Source organism: Perna viridis, chromosome 10 (assembly GCF_037379345.1).
Source record: "Perna viridis isolate PV_CMFRI_1.1 ecotype Kerala chromosome 10, ASM3737934v1, whole genome shotgun sequence".
Classification (NCBI taxonomy): domain Eukaryota; kingdom Metazoa; phylum Mollusca; class Bivalvia; order Mytilida; family Mytilidae; genus Perna; species Perna viridis.
This window is the reverse complement of record NC_142454.1, coordinates 38,943,957-38,963,354: the sequence shown is the minus strand read 5'-3', so window position 1 is coordinate 38,963,354 and position 19,398 is coordinate 38,943,957. Positions and strand designations below refer to the sequence as shown.

Sequence of the window (19,398 nt, the reverse complement as noted above, 5' to 3'; positions counted from 1 at the left end):
AAAAAAAATATTATATTGAATAAGGAAACTCTTCATCTTCCATTATTTTGAATATTGATCCTGTATTCCAGTTTACCCTCATTATGTTCTTGGAATTGAGAAATTACTATGTTCTGCATTTTATAATTTATTGCCATATTTTATAGCTGACTGCATTAGATGAAGACTCCAATTCAGTGCTGCGATATTCAATTGTTAAGGGTAACAAGATGGATGCCTTTGACCTCAATCCAGCAGACGGCAAACTAAGAATAAAGAATTCACTGGACAGAGAAATGGTAAATAGTTTTATTTTCTTTTTGATGAAAAATGTCGTCCAAAATGCTGCTCAGTAATTTCATTCTTTTCAATTCTGTATTTTGCATGAATTGTCCTCTGGCACATTAAATGGTGATTTTTATTTAAATGGAAATAAGAGTTTAATATCCCTTGCATTTATTTGTAGATAAACAATTTTGAGTTGACAGTTAAAGTTACAGATAGTCAATTAGATAGTGAGACAACTGTTGTCATAGATGTATTAGATGTCAACGATTGTCCTCCAAAATTTTCCGAGGCAAATTATTCAGCAGTTGTACAGGTAAACTTACATGCTTGAAGCAAATCTGTCATGGTTAAAACAAATTATTTCTCAATGCTTTAAATACTAAGATACAAACCTAATAACTGCATAACTTTTGGGGAAGGATTTTCATTTTTAATGTCATTGGTTTATTGTTCTGAACTGAATTTAAGAGGCTGAAATTTTACACTGAAAGGTAAAGTTAAATGCAGGGAATAGAGGTAGTCTTCCCTTGATTACCTGGTGAAATGTGTTAGGTACTTGACTGGATTTAAAATATCTCATTTCATAGGTATTTAAATGAAGTTCGTGAGAAAGTTAAATTTTTTTTCAAATGGCCTAGATAAAACTACCTGAGGAAGTTCATAAGGTGATTCAATCAAGGGAAGGCGTAACCCTGTTCTGTGAAATTAACTATATTACTGGCTGTAATATGAAATTTTTTTCTGTCTTCAAGACAAAAATTTCTTTACGTAGAAAAAAGATGGATTGAATATACTTTCATGTAATACTTCAATTTCAAAAACTGTCTTCATTCATTTCTCTCTGTGAATGCATAAATTACATATATTTGTCTTGTTCATATTCAGTGTTATCATTTACTTCAGACTTCATTATCACATTTTATCATTGCTTCTTCACATTTAATCCCCATCACTGCAATTCACAGAGGCCACGCGAAGGGAATGTAAGTAGAGTGACACACGTCGAATGTGCATGAACAGGCATGACCTATTTTTTTTTTTTTTTTTTTTGCAAATTTATTATGTTCCCAAAGATATGCCATTTTTCAGCATTTTTTAAGAGAATAATCTTACGTATGATTATTGTAAGTTAATGCACCAGTTACTCTTTGGTTCTTGCAACATATTTCTTTAAAAATATTTGTCTTTTTATTACTTTTCTTTTTTACTAGTATCCGTTTTTCCTTTTATTATTGTTTTTTTTTTCTATTAGAGATGGGGGGGAAGGGGAGAGGATGGTAAAAGAAAAAAAAATGAAATATAAATTTAATACAAAAGTAAGACTACAAATATTATTTATACATTACTACCAATAAGAATAAAAAAAGATTGCACAAAATCAAAATTTTTAAATGAAAAATAAAAACCAACCAATATGCATAACATCAAGTTATATTCATTGTTTGTAAAGATTACATTGTATATATGTATATGTTGCTTTCAATGTGAATTTCATGTGCATTATTTTTTATTCACATTTTGCATTTTGACACTTGCAATTTACCCCCCCCCCCACAAAAAAAAGTTATACATGTATATAGTTTATGTTAGTAAGGAATAAGCATGAACAGATCTACTATAGTGTGAAAAGACCTTTTCACATGTTTTCCCTCCCTTAGTCTTGTAAAATTAGGTTCCCAGGAATGAAATTTGATCAAAATATTGCATGATCTTTCTTTTTTGGTCTGCCTAAAAATTTGAATAGCCAATTCATGATCAATATATGTTATCTTTATTATGAACATGTAATTGTATGTGCATTTCACTGAGCATGTGTTATTCCTCCAAGAATATTTTATTTTGACGTGAACAAAAAGAGACAAAACACTTATGTTTCCTATTAAATATTATTTACTTGGTGTATTTATTTCGTTCTCCTCTTTATTCTAAGGTAACAGATGCATTTTTATAAAATTTAATGGATATAATTGTTTTGAATTTTAAAATTTTTTTTATAGACTCTAGAATTGTGTATTTACACTAACTTCCCACCCCCCAAAAAATATCAATCATGAAAGATTAAGTGAAAAAAAAAGGGAAGTGTGACGGAAACATTATTTTATCTAAGGCTCATATAAGTTCCTGCACTATAAGAATAAAACTTTCAATGTCAACTATCCACGGTGGTTTCTGGGTAGCATGTTGGAGGACATGGGTTGAAACTCCAACCAAGTTCCACCAATGACTTTGAAATTGGTAGTTACTGCTACTCTGCTAAGCGGGCGGTGTTTGGTGGATGGAGTGATGACTGGTTGGCTCAGAGTCAGAATAATGTTTCCAAATGGGGTGGCATGCCTACAAGTATGCTGAGGCTCCTGTTAACTAGAACATCAAAGATCCCGCTCAGCATGTATGACTAGGACACAGCAGGGTCTGTTCAATTGGTCAATTATCTTGAAATGCACTACATAAATATCTGCCATAGGTCATTAAACCATAATCAATCAAACAATCAATTACACTGTCAGCTGTAACAATGAAATGAGGAGTCCTTGTAACTCTTGTAACTCTGCTCCCAGTTTTTAGTGGAGTCCGAGTTGCTCATTCACTTTTGTTACTTTGTATGTATGATTTCAGTTACTTTATGTTCTTTGTTGTGTATGTCTGTTTTCCATTTCTGATCTTTGTACCTGGATTACATTCTTTTGATTACCGCTATGGCCTTGCTTCCCTTGATTACTCTTCCTATAAATTTATCATAAACTGTCTTTTATTTTTAGGATATCATTATCATGAAGGAATGCAGATTAAAAATTATATATATGGCTACCATTACTTGTCAATTTCTGCTGGCAATGCTACATGTACATGTTTGGCATCTATTCCAAAAGAAACAAATAGTGGCAAATGTATTTGTGATCTTCCTATATATGCACAATTAATGAATAATTCTTACCTCTTTTTTTAATAGGAAGACAGACACGTTGGATACAAGGTATTGTCATTTTCTGTGACAGACGACGATCTTCCGCCAAATGGAGAACCATTCTCTTATGACATTGTCAGTGGTAATAATGGAGGAGAATTTACAGTTACTCCACAAGGTGTGCTCATGACGGCGCAGAAGTTCAATCGACATGTTCAAAACTCATATGATTTGATAGTGAGGGTATACGACTTTGGAAGTCCTCTGCTCCACTCTGATATACCAGTCCATATTGATATTATTGAAGAGGGAAATAATCCACCCAAGGTTTCCGACTCCGATATTTCCATCATGACCTTCGAGGAAAGTTTTCCTGGTGGAATAATTGGCAAGTTGAATGCAGTCGATGAGGATATCTTTGATGAACTGACATTTGAAATCATTTCATCCAATAAGAATTTGTTTGACATTGACAAATATGATGGAAGGATCATTGCATTCAAAAATATTGACCCTGGAAAGTACACGGTCAACATCAGTGTTTCCGATGGTCGGTATGCTAGCTATGGTATTGTTAATGTTGACATTATCAAAGTACCTGATGAAATGATACAGAACTCAGTAACTATACAATTCCACAGTTTGAGTGTAGAAGACTTCTTCAATTTACATCTGAAAGACTTCAAACGTGTACTTAAACGAGAATTAAATGTAAGATCTAAAGATGTTGAAATAATTAATGTTCAGCCATCAGAGTTTTCACCGTCGTCTTTTGGGAAAAGGAAGAAAAGGGATGTCAGCCCTGATCTTGATGTTTTGTTTGCCATTAAGAAGAGCCCTAATTCATTCATACGGGGTAGACCACTGAGTAAAAAGGTTGGTGCAGCTGTTCCTGCCATTGAGCAATCACTCCAGGTCAAGGTCATAAAAGTGTTTAATGACATCTGTACTCACAGCTCTTGTAAAGAAGGTAAATGTGAAGGATACATTGAGTTTGACTCTGATAACCTTACCACTGTTGCCGTTGGAACCAAGAGTACCGTTACAGCTCGTCATCAGTATTTATACAAGTGTGTGTGCCCAGATGGCTCAACTGGTATGTGAATGAATTATAAACTTCAATAATACGAATTTTTGTGTTTGCCTTTAATAGTGAAATTAACAAAATTTGAAAATAACATTAAAGGCAAAATTTAAAGTTTCGTTGTTAATTGACTAATTATGAAAAAAAACTACTGAAATAAACAATGAACACATAAAATTCTTAAGTTGGAAATTTGAACAAAATTTGATGTAAATTGGCTTCCTAATGATATAATTTTCGGAAAAGTAAATGTTTCAACAAAATCTCCAGAACTTCATTATTTAGAATCCTATGGTGGGTATAAAATTTGCCAATTTTAAGGAGATAGACCTAGGGTAAGGGACATAACTCTTTAAATCATTGATATGTTTGTATTATATTCAATTTCACCAAAGCCTTTTAAGCTTTCCTTGGACAGAATGAAATCAGTCCAAGTTACTTTGATGCTTACATACAAATGTTGTAAAATGGTTAATACAAACGTTCCAATGATTTGTAAGAGTTGTGTCCCATATCCTAGGTCTACCTCTTTAAGGTAAACAGGTATACGAAAAATATTGGTGTTTCTAACTTTTTGGTGAATATGACAAGTGTTGCACTAAGTACTTAATCCCAGAGTAATTTTTTTACAGAATTTATTTGGTGTTTCTCAACAGACCGCTGAAACTGCAAAAATAAGTACTCCACCAAAAAACCTGCTTTACATCACTTTTCACAAAATAATGAGTTTTGCTATTTTTGTATTAAAACAAATTAGTGTGAAAATAAGTACCTGATAAATACATTTTTGATTTATGACACTATCAATTCAATACTAATCAATTATAAGTTTGAAAATAAATACTTGTTAATATACCTTTGACATAATCTACAAATATAAGTAGGTACAAAAATTTAATTGTTTACAAAACTTGATCTTAGGTATATGTAACAATCCATGAATTTTTATAATTACCGTCTTTGTTTTACAGATGACAGCTGTGACAAGTTGCCAGTTGTTTGTCCCGCAGATGCCTGTACCCAGGGGAAAATGTGTAAGCCCAACCCAGATCAGGGAGGCTACATATGTGTGTGTCCCCCGGGGAAGAAAGGTCAGTTCTGTGATGAGGAGGACCACTATTGTACTGACTCTACCTGCATTAAAGGTAAAAAGGGGGATAATCCTGAACACCATGAAAATCAGGTCAACATTTTTAGACGACCTCAGCCAACTACATATTAAGATAAAAATATTTTGTATATTTCTATAACAAAAGCAATTTTACCTGTAATTTATTAGTCACAAAAAATCTAATAGTCTTGAACTAGGTACATGTAGTCAACATAATGTAACTTTTAAAAAACACAAATTTAGAGAATCATCTGTTCTTTTGTTATAAATTAAAAAAAAAACCTATATGTTGATTTTTATTTCAGGAGACAAACCAATGACCTTTGCTGGAAAGAGTTATGCCAGATGGACATTGCAGGATGCCTTCACAATTGAGAAACAACTGAGATTGTCACTGAGAATCAAAACTAGAAAACAAGTGGCTACAATCATGTTTGCAAAGGGCAAGGTTGACTACAGTATATTAGAGGTCAGAGTTCATCTGTATTTTAATTTTTAGTATTTAGTTTTCTGTAAAGTAAGGACATAGATAACAATTTATGGGGTTGTACAAGTTAGACAAAAGTGAACAACAAAATAGTTTTATATTTCAAAATTTGCAAAAACATTCCAAAATGCTTATTGGTAAGAACAGTATGTTTTATTTAGGCGGTAATGACCGATTTTTTAAATTCATATTTGTGGTGAAATTTTCTAACTTCTAAAATTTGGATATTTGCAGATTTTTAACGGCATGTTACAATACAGATTTGATTGTGGTAGTGGTGAAGGAACTGTTATTATCCCCCTTCTGATCAGTGATGGCATATGGCACGACATTGTTGTAGAGCGTCACGGCAAAACTGCTGAGCTAATTTTAGATCACCAGTACTCAAGCATGGCAATATCTCCGGGTATTAATGATGTCCTTGACCTTAGAGACAACCATGTTTATTTTGGTGCCGAGGTTGAAATGTACAATGGTTTTCTGGACGTTCGACGTGGATTTGAAGGATGCATGGAGAACATCAAGTTGTACGATGTCCGTCTGCCTTTTGATGGAATCAACGCTGTTGCTCTGGACCATGAGTTCAAGTATCTGCAGTTCCATTGCAAAGATACATACCAAACTCCATCTGGTACTAGTAAGTAGTTATAGGCAATTATACACTGATGTAGCATTTGGCAAAATTTTGGGCAGTTCAGACATTGTAATTCTATACATCTGCATGTATCAGACTTACAGTGAAATCTGTCTCAGCTGAACCCTGAATTGACCGAGAACAGACATTTTGATGTCCCTCCATATTAGTTTGTAATGTATTTTAAACCTGGGTAAATGAACACTTGTCTTAACCAAACACCTGTCCAAACTGACCACCTGCCTGAACCAAACACCTGTCTACACCAAACACTTGTCTACACCAAACACCTGTCAACACCAAACTCCTGTCTAAACCAAACACCTGTCCAAAACTGATCACTCTAGACGCTGCAGCAAGCCCTCTGGGAAGTGCAAGAATCTTGCAAAGTCAGGTAAAATGAATGATTTCATGCAATCTCCGATTGTTTAACAACATATGATTTGAATTACGCCAGACAATTTTGAATAGCCTGTCTGCAGGGGTTAGAGAGATAGGAAACGAACATCTACTGCTGCATGGAGCTTGTCACTTTATATTTATAAACTGCTATTGCAACATTGTATATATTTATAAGCAATTGAAGTGATTTTGATTTTTGAATTTCCAAAGTTTGATTTTATCCCGTTCCTTTTGCATGTCCTACAATATATAATGCTGGAGTGGAAGCATTTTGCTGTATATATTTTTCTCTGCAAGACTTATATTAAAATAGTTTTAAAACTGCATTTTTTTTTCAGACATTTGTAGTACATTTCCCTGTGACAACAATGGCCATTGTGAGGTGTCAGGTAATGGCTACATCTGTACATGCACAGACAGATTTTTTGGTGCCAGATGTGAAATAGATAGTGACCCATGTGCCAACAGCCCATGCAAAAATAATGGTTAGTTCTATGTAAAAGTCATTCAAAAATCATGCCATTCCAAAAACAAGAACACTAATTTCAGTTCTGTTTATAAGATGTTTCTGTTTGTTCTTGAATTACTGTAAACATACTAATTTGTGCTATTCTCACGGTGGACATAAAACTGCGAAAATTAGTACACGCGAAATTGATTGTTAACACTATATAAAATGATAATCATTTTTTTGAAATCCAGAAAATTGATACCCGCAAATATGTTCACTTGACAAAATCTGTGAAAATTAATACCTTTACAGTATTTTAATGAAACTTCAAAACTTTTAACTGTACCATTTTACGTAGGTTTCCATTGATTGTTTTTGAGGGACTTGAAACTTATGTATACAATTTTAGTTGCAATAATCAAATATTGTTTTCTAACTCCTTAAAAAAAAAATTGACTCTAACAGAATTTCTAGTGCCCTGTTGCCAACTTTATACTTATTTTAAAACCTCGTGTAAGCAGAATTTTGGGGGACTATATAGGAACCATTGTATCTGTTTGCTAGTCCACCCTGTAATCAGCTCACATATCAGCATAGCTCCCTCTAAAAAGGCTCACTGGATTTTGATTGCATTGTTTAGCAATGTTGAGTTATATATTATATTAAGGCATAAAGAAAAATTGTCAGAGGACAACAAAGGGAGACAATCCATTTCAAGGGATAGACATTTTTATCATTTTACTCGATTTAAATTTTAGGGGTAACAGCTTGCTGACAGTATTTCTTACTTATATGTTGTATTGTAGGTCAGTGCTTGAACAAGAAAGATGTTCCAAATGATTTTGAATGCAAATGTTCACCTCCTTTCCGAGGAAAATACTGTGAATATGGACGCTTCTGTTCTGAAGATACTTGTAAAAACAATGCCACTTGTATAGAAGGACCATATTCCATGGTCTGTAACTGTCAACAGGGGTATGAAGGTATGTTTTACAGTGGTCATATGACTAAGACATTTTTATACTTCTCACGAAAACTCATGAAAATGTCATTCCCTTGCTTTTGAAAGCAAATCTGAAATTTAAAACTTACAGACAATATTTAATTATAGATATAGGTTTGGCAGTGGATTAAAGGCACCAATATATACATTAAAATCTAAGTTTTAAAGTTGAAGAAAAAGATATTTCAGTAAGTTCAGTAGGATGTTACATGATATTCTTTTGAGACATTCAAAATTGATGTTGGTCTATTTATCATTGACATCAATTTTGAAGATTGCCCATATTTGATGATGCAATGTCAGTAACCTGTCACATACAAAACAATAGACAACTTTCACATTCGCCACTTATGTCGAATCAGGAAGAAACTTGTTTATTGTTTTATACTAGACAAAGAAAGGATATCAGATTTGAAGGCTTCAAGAACAGCAATAAATTTCAGAACATAAAAATATCTGAAATTATTCTATAATATGGTTCATTCAAAAAATTTGTTGTAGTAATTGAATCAGATTTCTGTTCCTTTGGCTCCCATTGCAATGTTTCTTGCACCTGTTGACCCCAGTTGACTTCAATATAATTGAAGAACTTTTCTGGAACAGAAGTGAATGTGAAAGTCATATATATCCCAGGCAGAAAGAACATTCTAAATATGAAATTTGTCAACTAATATTAATACTTAATTGTAAACTTACAGGTCAGTTCTGTGACAAGGTTATCAGTGCTTGTAGATCCAGTCCATGTAAGAATGGTGCTTCATGTCACAACACGGACAACACATACATATGTAACTGTACAGAGGGATCGGCAGGAAGGAACTGTGAGGAACTGATTACCCCTAATATGGTGTCTAATGCTGCTGGTATAACTTCTGATGAACTGTACATTATTATTGGTAAGTACTTCTTAGGTCAAAGGTTATAAATCATTACCTGGTTTCAAGTACTTCTTAGGTCAAAGGTTATAAATCATTACCTGGTTTCAAGTACTTCTTAGGTCAAAGGTTAGAAATCATTACCTGGTTTCAAGGTTAGAAATCATTACCTGGTTTCAAGTACTTCATAGGTCAAAGGTTAGAAATCATTACCTGGTTTCAAGTACTTCATAGGTCAAAGGTTAGAAATCATTACCTGGTTTCAAGTACTTCCTAGGTCAAAGGTAAGAAATCATTACCTTGTTTCATTGCTTTTTATTACATCCCCACTCAATGAATGGGTTGGTATATTGGAATCACCTTGTCAATCCGTACTAGTTTTGTTGCACTTTCTCAGCTCTGAGTTGATTTTGAATTAGGTTTGTAATTTTATGAATATGGATCATATACTGCATATTAAAATTGGTTTGGTTTATAGAGGTATTCAGCTTATAGAGGTTTAATGTGCATTTAAACTGATATAAAGGACTTTTAGAATGTCTGGTTTAGACAGTTTTTTTGTTATTTTTCAAGGTTCAGTTAATACAGATCTCATTGTATATTATTGAATGCTGTACTTTTCCTTTTAGGAGTAGCTGGTGGACTTATCTTCCTTGCATTCTTATTTGTGGCTATACAATGCATCAGACGACGTAAAAATGGTCGCTATGGTAACATCACTCTTGGAATTCCAACTGATGAAACAGATGTAATGTTAAGATCTCTGAAAGAAGACACATGCAAGAATGGAATCAAGAAAAGTCACGTTGATATAACCAACCCACCTCCAAGTCCACGACCTCCCCCTGTGCCAGATCGTCCAGCGTCGTATACCCCCAGCCAGCATGACTCACTCAACACCTTGAATAACTTCGACAATGTTAGAACTTATGGGAGCAACTCTGATGACTTACAAAATATAACTAACATTCCATACTATCAAGAATATTTACAGACTTTTGCACCACTACCTCGAATGGTCGCCAGCCAAGCCCCATCATTGGCACCGTTACCGTCATCCAATACACCGTCAGAGACAGACTCCATACAGAAATCTCCATGGGAGATAGAGAATATGCTAGAACACCATGATGGTATGTAATGAAGTATCAGGAGACAGGAGATGTTAACTGATGTTGATGGTCTTCTATTTTCTGAATACATTTTTGTACTTTGTACTTGATCTTTATTAATTATATTAACAAATTGTGAAATTTCTAAAATGCTGCAGTGGGAATCTTAATGATTTTTAAGGAATTTCATTAAGTTCCTCTGTATAGCAAATTGACACATAACTTGAAAAAAATTTTGCATTTTTTTTTCTTTTTTCCTTTAGAATATAACCATAAAAGTTCTTATATATTTGTACTTCTCATTCATTTTTCATTTTACAGCTGCTAAAGGACAAAAATATTGAAACTATGCTTAGGTTGAAAATGATAATGTTTAATTGCAGACAAAAACAGACCAGAAAAGATGTATGTCAAAAATATACCTGGTCCCCAAGTTGGGCCTCCAGATAATGTCTCATTTAGTAGCCTCCCAGTGTCAGAGTCTGAGGATGAACCAGGTATAGTTTACCTGTAATCATTGTTATCAGTTTTGTGATTAAACATAATCTTAATTTTTTATGATAAATCATAAATCATGACAAATAATTATTGATATTATGAAAGGAACCTGAGTACAGTAATATACTAGAAACAGGCAGAACAACTCCCTTATGTTGATTTAGAAAACAAAATATAAGTGATTGAGATTTGTGTTCTATTACAGTCCATACAATGATCATGTTCAAGTGATAGAGTTTTTTTTGGCTTAATAAAATGACAATCACCTGATGAATTTCCTTTGTTAACTGGACAATTAAGAAGATTTAAAATTCATATCAGACAATTTACCTGTTGATTAATTTCATAGGTATTTGAATGTATGTCAGATAGAACTTTCTCTTAACTGAGGCAGTTCATCAAGTGATTGTCATTTAATCAAGGTAAGACCAACTCAAAATCCCCTGAACATAAACAATGAATGTGCTGTAACACATATCAGGATTATATATGAATGTAATTTCTGTCCTTATGATTTTGAGATTGTTTGGATCAACAATATTATATGAAAATAATTCTAAAGTTGTTGCTAAGATAAAAACAAATTACATGAAAAATCCTGTATTCTATCAATCATCGCTTTGTCAATTAAATATATAACTGTACTTAAACAATATTTCTTGTTTGTGTTAGGAAGCCAAAATCTACATCTTGTCACAATGACTTTCATTTCAAGCATACATCTGCCTCTCTAGAATCATCCATTGTCACAAACTGCTTCAGCTTACAAAATTGGCTTAAAAGGAACAAAGAATTATGGGATATAATGGCTGACACTTTTGCTTTCATTATCATTGTATCATATATGTACACATTTTTTTTTTCGCATTGTTATAATTTCTTTATCTTTATTTAATACATTCAATGTCATTTTTCTTCTTTTCTTCTTCTGTTTATTTTTTTATTGATTAAAAATGGAAGTTCATAGTTTCATAATGATGACATAGCATCAATATTTATGTGAAATAATTTGATAACTAAGAATGACAAAAACAAATATCACTGAACTTTCATACAATTTGTAATGAAATTTTTATTTGTACAATGTATTGGTGTATATTACGTACAAATGTACATGTACATGTCGCCTTAATTACTTAAACGATGATATCCTTTGTGTCTCATTTTCTTCATACACAAATAATATTAATCATATTTTTTTTTAATTGCATCATTTCTAAAAATAACTTTAACCATTGTTATTTATGATATATGTCCGATAGATTCACCTTTACTTGTTTGATACACGGGTAAGAATTCAAAACATAAAGTTTCCCTACAGTTCCTTTTTCATTTTCATTTCATTTGCCAGTTGATTGCAGGAGTTAGCTTTGCATGCAGGTTTATGCAGCATATTGCTGCTTTGTTTTGGTTATTGGGCTTTGGTGATTTCTCGTTGAAAAAAACGGCATAGAGAAAATTTTTTTTAAAAGTTGTTCCCGTGTTGATTTCAGTTAGATCAGCAATTTGTTTATAATATCTATTTTATGCAAGGACTAAAATTATATATAAGTCTTAGGATTTAATTTAGATAAAAGACCTTTTTGTCCAGTTACTTCATAGTATAGTTCTTTTTTTTAAATATTTTTATTTCTTTCTTTTTATCATTATATTAGTACTTCATAACTTCTAATGATTTTAGTTACTTTCATTTTTGCATTTCTTTAAAATTTAGTCTGAAATCATTGCTAGTAATTTTTTGGGGTTAATGGGTTCTTTTAGTGTCTGTAGTTTGATCCTGTAGAATGATGGAAAATTTGATTTGTACAAAAAGGGGATGTTGTTGATAAAACAAAATAAGAAACTGTCAAGCATGTTTTATTGGGCTCACATAGATAAATTTATTCATGTATGATAACCCACCAAAGAATTTAGTAAGCATAATTTGTAAGAGAAAATGTTAAAATTAATTTTGCGAATAAAGTAGAATAAAATATGAGAAGTTTTGAAATAAAGAAAAATTCATTATTTGGAGTAAAATCATTGAGGCATTAACATGGCCTGTCCTGAAATCATTCTACAAACTTATTGACAAGTATTTTAACACAACTTCTTTCTCCACACAGCAGCATCAAAATCAGGTAGAAGGAAGACACGGAAAGGTAGCCAATCAGAGCTAGGCATGCTCTTTACGCTTGGCTTCACAAAGGGCAAAGGTCATTTCCTGTTCAAATTTGCATGTATGAATATTCATAAGTTTAGATTCTCTAGACTATTTTTTCTGGCATGAAATTTTTCTCAAAATCCTGAAACAATGATTAAGATCAACTATAAATGCAGGATGTAAAAAAATTGCTTTCTCTGGAACAGTCCTGTTACTTAATTACTGTAAAGATTTCAGAAAGTAAATTTACATCCAGAATTGACCTTTGCTCTTTTGCTCTTCATGTATTTCTTTTGTTCTATGCGGAGAATTTCAGTTTTGCATGCACTTAAAAATTTATGTATCTATTTTCAGTATAAATGTGGCTATGTTCTGCTCAGGTCATGTGACTTGTTACATGTATTGCATGTTCTATCCCTATAATCTCTCACAAACACTTAAACATGTATTTGGGAGGCATACTTTTATCCCTGTATATAGGGTAAATTTTTAGGTGAAAGTTGGTGAATTCTTTTAAGAATTGAAACAGTATTGTATTATACTTTTATTTCTATATCTTGGATGAATATTTAAGGAGATCGTGGTATGGTTAGAACAGTGAGCTAAACTTTTATATATATATATATGTTACAGCAAGTTAAATAGTAAACTTCATGGGATAGAATTGTTCTTCTTTTAACTTTTACTTAATCAACCTCCTGAGGTAGTGAACTGGAATATTGAAACGTAGGCAGCTCATCAGGTGGTTATTATTCAATCTAGGGAAGACAAACTCTATTACCTGAAGTTAACTATTTTAATCGTTATGAATGTAGTTCTTGAGTTATCTCTGATACTCTTTTTCTCATTTTTTTTTATAATGAAGTTCTTTAAGACACTTTCTAAAGTAGATAGATTAATTATTCAATGATTATAATTGTCTGTTGTGATTTTGAATACTTGACCTATTTTCTTCACCTTATTTTTTCTTGCAAAAGGGGGATATACTGAAATTATCTTGTCCATTGCCATCCTAGAAATGAAAACTTTGAAAAACATTGCAGTCACGCCTGATTATACTTTATGTTCACAATTTTAAACAGACTGTAGGCTAGTAGTTTTTTTTTTAATTTAACAGACTTTATAACAATTTTACTGCCCTTAGCTGTCAGATAGTTTTTTTCAAGGACTATCATTAAAATGTCTCAGAAAATATTTATTGTTATGTTGTAAGCAAAATGATGAGTTTAGTATCTTAAGGCTATATCGGTTGAACATGGGCATATCAAAATTGGGATGGGTCCAGACACCATCCTATCTCCCTTTATGCTTTATGTTCTTTCTTCGTTGTACAGATCACTGATAATTACTACTTGAGTGGTCTGTCAGCACTTCCCCCTTTCCCCCCTTTAAAGGACAGCTGGACCACCATAGTAAAAAATGATACTCAATGAACTACATATATTAAATATAAAAGAATTCAAATGGGTAAGGGCCCAGCTTTTTCACCACATACTCAATGATCTACATGTACATAGATTAGATGTAAAAGAATCCAAATAGGTAAGGGCCCAGCCTCTTTACCTCATACTCAATGGTCTACATGTACATAGATTGAATGTAAAAGAATCCAATTGGTTAAGGGCCCAGCCTTTTTTACCACATACTCAATGATTTGTAGAATTTCTTTGCAACACTGTAAAATGATACACAGTGAATTATGTAGATTAGATGGAAAAGATAACTGCATGTACAGTAGGCATGATGACCTTAATATCTTCTAATAATTGTTTTCTGTATCCATTTTGAATCAAATATTACCTCAAAATGTTTCAAATGTCTGATCGATATAAATGACTCACTACTTAACAAATCTTTATCTATAAAAAAAATTAGTGCTAAAAAATTAAATATTTGAGACGAAGTTACTTTTATGTACCTATAGATATGGTAGAATCATTAATCCTGGTGCAAAAGTCTACAATCTGAAAAAAAATGTTTTCATGAACATTAACAAACTTCTAATTAGAATTAATTTATCAATGGCTAGAATCAGTATGGGCAGTAACACTTTATGATATATCAGCCGAGCTGTAGAAACCCAATTTTATTTTTATCATCTCTGCTTATTAGTTTGCAAAACATAAATTTCCCTGCCTCTGCATTGTGCTGATCCATTATCAGTTAATTTAGACAGTGCAGGAAAAGATGTGTTTCGTAGACACTGCAAAGAGAAATTATTTATTAAAGCCACTTTAGATAATGCAAAAGAGTTGCTTTTTGCCTTTTTGCAGAAATATTTAATTTCATTTAAGCCCATAGGTAGATAGCTTCCAGTTTTTTAATCATCCCCTTATGAAATTTATTTTTTTAATTGATATTTAAATGTCATTACATTATTCAAGCATGAACATTTTTTGTTTTTATTTTAAAGAGTTGAATCTATTAATTATAATTTCTGTACAAGGATTAAGTTTATAAACCAATCAATAGATATTTTTATGTCAAAAAACTCATATGGCACATTAAAAGTAACTTTCAAATTGTTGGGTATTTTTTAGTCATCTCTTTATTAATAAGTACATGTATTTGTATAATGATAAACTTAACACAGATGAAGAGCTCTATAAGAGTTCTACACATGTATATTGCACATATCATGCTTTGCAAATTTTTCCGTAGAAACAAAATGGCTGTTGATGAAACAGTAAAAACCATATACTCCAGAACTACTTCAATGTTATCAATGGCAGTATGATTATTAAATGCAAGTTCATATTTTATCAATTTTTTTCAACTTTTTTTTCCAGATTACCATTGGGATGCATCTGACTGGGCACCAAGGCCTTCTCTGCCTAACATTAGCGAAGTACCTAATAAGGAATGTCCAGATTCACCAAGCTCCAGTCCGCATAGTAATGAATCAAATGAAAATGCACATTGCCAACCTCATGACTTTACCAATGATATTGGTATGTACACCGATGGTGAAATGATGGAATCAGAATATGTTGGCGATTCCGAGTTTGCCGATAATGAATGTGATACTGACCATTATTTGAATCCACCAAATTATCAAGAAATATTTTCTCATTTAGTCAACAACAGTGATGGAAATAATGACAGTTATGAACTTCCGGAACACAATTTTAGAACCCACCCAAATGATTATCTCCCTTCATATCATCTAAATGATGAATCTCGTGATGAATATAGTGACAATGACAACTTTCCAGATCCTCCTGAAGAATTCCGAGGTGAAAATCGTGTTAGTCAATTAAGTGAGGATGACTTAGATGATGATGATGATGTGGTGCATTATGGGTTTCCATCCCAGCAGCCTTTATTAGGTTTCCATGGCAACATAACAGACAGTGAATACAATGCAAGGTCATCTATGATAGATTCAGTGGGTGGTTACACATCTACAAACGCCTCAATATCGGACATATCGGGTTTGTGCGAGATTGAAGACAGTGAGATTAATCTCAGTGAAGACAGTGGTGATGAGAACAATGAAACAACTCCATTAAATCTTGAACGCCTTCATACACAAGTGTAGCACAAGGAGGAAACAACTCTGTTACTTACAGCATGCCTTGAAGTACCAGTGCAGTACATTAAAAGGTCATATCTTTTGACCTTTAGATAATTGTGTTCAAAAATGTGTTGCCATGACTACAAATAGGTTGTGATGGACCAAGATCAAGACTTAAATCTAATATATTCTTTTCACTAATTTATGAACTTTGATTTAGAAATATGTTGCTTTAAGAAATATTTGGTGCTATGACTACACCTTCCCATAACAAACGACACAAACAATGACATCATGGACACAGAGGATCTGTTTTTACATTTCTCTTTTGCATTTTTAATTAAATTGTTTTAACAGTACTTAACATTTTAGTTGTGATTATATGTCATTGTACCAAATCAGTTAGACAATGGGCCGGTTTACCTCATTTTCTCTTAGCTTTCTCATGTACAGTGTTTGTTTATAGCATACTGCCAGTTAATTGTTGAATATTCATGGAGTGATTTGTTTTTTGAATATTCATTTCTCATTATGTTATAAATATTCATTTTTTTTTAATTTCTTTGATTCAAAGAATGACATAATTATTCAAGATTTGTCAGGCAGTGTCGTGGAATAAATTTATGAATGTAAGTTGTAGAGCCCATAATTGCCTGTTTACATATGAAATATTGCTACTGAGTGGTAGATAAAATAATTACTGATATTTACATTTGTTGAAAGGTATCTAAATAGCATTACAAGACTTTGTGATTATAAAGTTCCTCTGTGATGTCATCCCAGTAAATTTAATCATCTTAGCTGTCTGTGTGATTTGTTACTTTTTATGTATTTGATTTTAAATCACTTTTTCAACAACAACAGAAAAATTGCTCATTTTTCATTTAGCACATTTGAGGGAGCCAGAGCTGTAAAATCGCAAGTTGTGTCAAATAGGTTGAAAAATATAGTTTTTTTTCTACAGTTGAAAATTTACTTTTTTATTACCTCCCTTTTTGTAAGTGAACTAGTTTTATTTACTTGTTTACAACATTAGCATAAAATGGTTGTGTTATGTTTTTAGTTGTCAGGTTTGTTAAATATTACCTAGTATTCACTGTTCATGCATATTCATTACCTCATTTGCATAAATTTGTATAAAATATGCATAGTGTTTGTATTATGACACAGTTCAAAATTGTTGTGTTATGTAAAGGGTTGTATCTTTTTATTCTTAATGTTGAAGATGTTAAACCTTCATTGTAAGATCCTAAAGTAGTGTATGTTCATGTTGTGTAGATGCTATCAAGAGCCAAGTCTATAAATTGTCTTTTTGAGTTCTACAATTGATCTGAGAAAATTTGTCTTTCACAATTGGTTTTCCTTTTGCTGAATGGAGCAAATTGAAATGAGCATGCTTAAGGTTTAAGTTAGTTTTTACATAGTGCAATTTATTAAGAAATCTTCAATTTTATAAAGTGCTTTTGTATGTGATATTATATTTGTGAATAAAAATTACAGCTTAAAACTCGTGTTACTGTAAAACTAGATGCTGCCATTAGTGTGCTTTCAATACAAATAATTGAATTTTAAATGTTAAAGCACAACAATTTTTTGCTTCTAAAATGTACATGATTTCAAATTGTGTGTTTGACCAAAAATGATCTTATTGAAGAAAAGTTTGTACCAACATTTGGTATTGATTCTTGCTACACTTAATCCAGGAAATATTTTCTAGAATGCTTTATATTTTAAATCATATTGGTAAATCTTTAACCTGTTAAGTATTAATTTGAAATTAATAAAACTAAGAAATTAGATTATGTTCCCTCCATCAGAATAAAATGAAAACTAGAATTTAATTTTAATGTGGACTATTTAGACAAGTTTCAGGATTAGCCTGTGTTCAACATTGGGAGCTTGATGTCTCATATTTACACAACTACAAAATTTGACTTAATGTCAGTAACACAAATTATGACATCTATGTTCATATTTCAAATCAAATATCGACATTCATTTCATATTTTACACATAATTTAACATTGAAAAATTTCTATATTACATTTGACATTTGAGATAATCATAACATGTACATGTATTTTAAGATTTCTTATTCACCAATAAACAGTTCCATAATGTTGATTTTAACCTTTTTACAGAAATAATGCAGAATTTTATAAATTTACATGTAGGCTAGTATTACTATCAACACATACAAGTTTATTTTTCCAGATAAATACAGTTGATGCAAGAAAAAATTTCTCAAAATTTTATGAAAAATAATGATACAAAAATGTATGTTGAATCTAATACAGATTATTGCAGTTTGCCTGGGTCTTCATAGTTATAATGGAAACCATTTATTTGGGTACTTTCTCCATAGACATCAAACAGCTATCCACTTTAGCTTATACCATTTGAATTTCATCTTTTACAATGGTGAATAAATAAACATATTTAGAATTGCCAATTTGTTAGTGTTTGTTTCAGCGAGTATATGTGACATGTTTTTAGAATGTTATGATGAATGTATGTTTTAATATGATTTAATTATTTTTATAGATGGATTGTGAGTTTGAATGGTATTTTTAGGTTTTATGATTGTGAAGTTCAGGTTAAACCTGTGTAGTATTGTGTTGTATAAATACCAGATGAAGTAATAAAATTTATGAAAAATATTTTTTTTTTCTGTTTGTACAGTTTTATTATGTTTCTCAGGCTTGTTACTATCTTGATGAAGCTAAGCTTCCAACTTCAAAACAGAACTGGATAGCTTTAAAACCACAACGAAAAATACATGTTAACGAGCCATGCAAAATGAATCCCTTGCTTCTGAACCCTTGTTGTACCTTCTTTGTGGTAGATTTGTTTCTATATTCCTGTTAATCCCACAAGAACTCAAAATCACTATTATCTATCCATATGAA

At 31.9% G+C, this 19,398-nt stretch overlaps 1 protein-coding gene across 11 annotated transcripts in view; it reads left to right on the top strand.

Moving 5' to 3' along the window:
- The window catches only part of LOC148605700 (protocadherin Fat 1-like), a 134,654-nt gene extending 115,505 nt beyond the window's left edge, over nucleotides 1-19,149 (top strand). For 4 of the 11 annotated variants that reach the window (XM_088550703.1, XM_088550704.1, XM_088550698.1 and 1 more), the window contains 14 exons: nucleotides 147-278; nucleotides 446-580; nucleotides 1,233-1,250; nucleotides 3,218-4,268; nucleotides 5,228-5,401; nucleotides 5,673-5,836; nucleotides 6,089-6,491; nucleotides 7,229-7,375; nucleotides 8,148-8,324; nucleotides 9,043-9,240; nucleotides 9,849-10,352; nucleotides 10,715-10,828; nucleotides 12,935-12,970; nucleotides 15,762-19,149. In XM_088550703.1, coding sequence (XP_088406829.1) covers nucleotides 147-278; nucleotides 446-580; nucleotides 1,233-1,250; nucleotides 3,218-4,268; nucleotides 5,228-5,401; nucleotides 5,673-5,836; nucleotides 6,089-6,491; nucleotides 7,229-7,375; nucleotides 8,148-8,324; nucleotides 9,043-9,240; nucleotides 9,849-10,352; nucleotides 10,715-10,828; nucleotides 12,935-12,970; nucleotides 15,762-16,513 — 4,005 coding nt within the window. In that variant the 3' untranslated portion in view covers nucleotides 16,514-19,149. Of the gene's footprint in view, nucleotides 1-146; nucleotides 279-445; nucleotides 581-1,232; nucleotides 1,251-3,217; nucleotides 4,269-5,227; nucleotides 5,402-5,672; nucleotides 5,837-6,088; nucleotides 6,492-7,228; nucleotides 7,376-8,147; nucleotides 8,325-9,042; nucleotides 9,241-9,848; nucleotides 10,353-10,714; nucleotides 10,829-12,091; nucleotides 12,119-12,934; nucleotides 12,971-15,761 lie in introns of those variants that run through there. The other 7 variants (XM_088550706.1, XM_088550701.1, XM_088550705.1 and 4 more) reach the window with 7 other exon arrangements.
- Nucleotides 19,150-19,398: the final 249 nt, after the last annotated feature.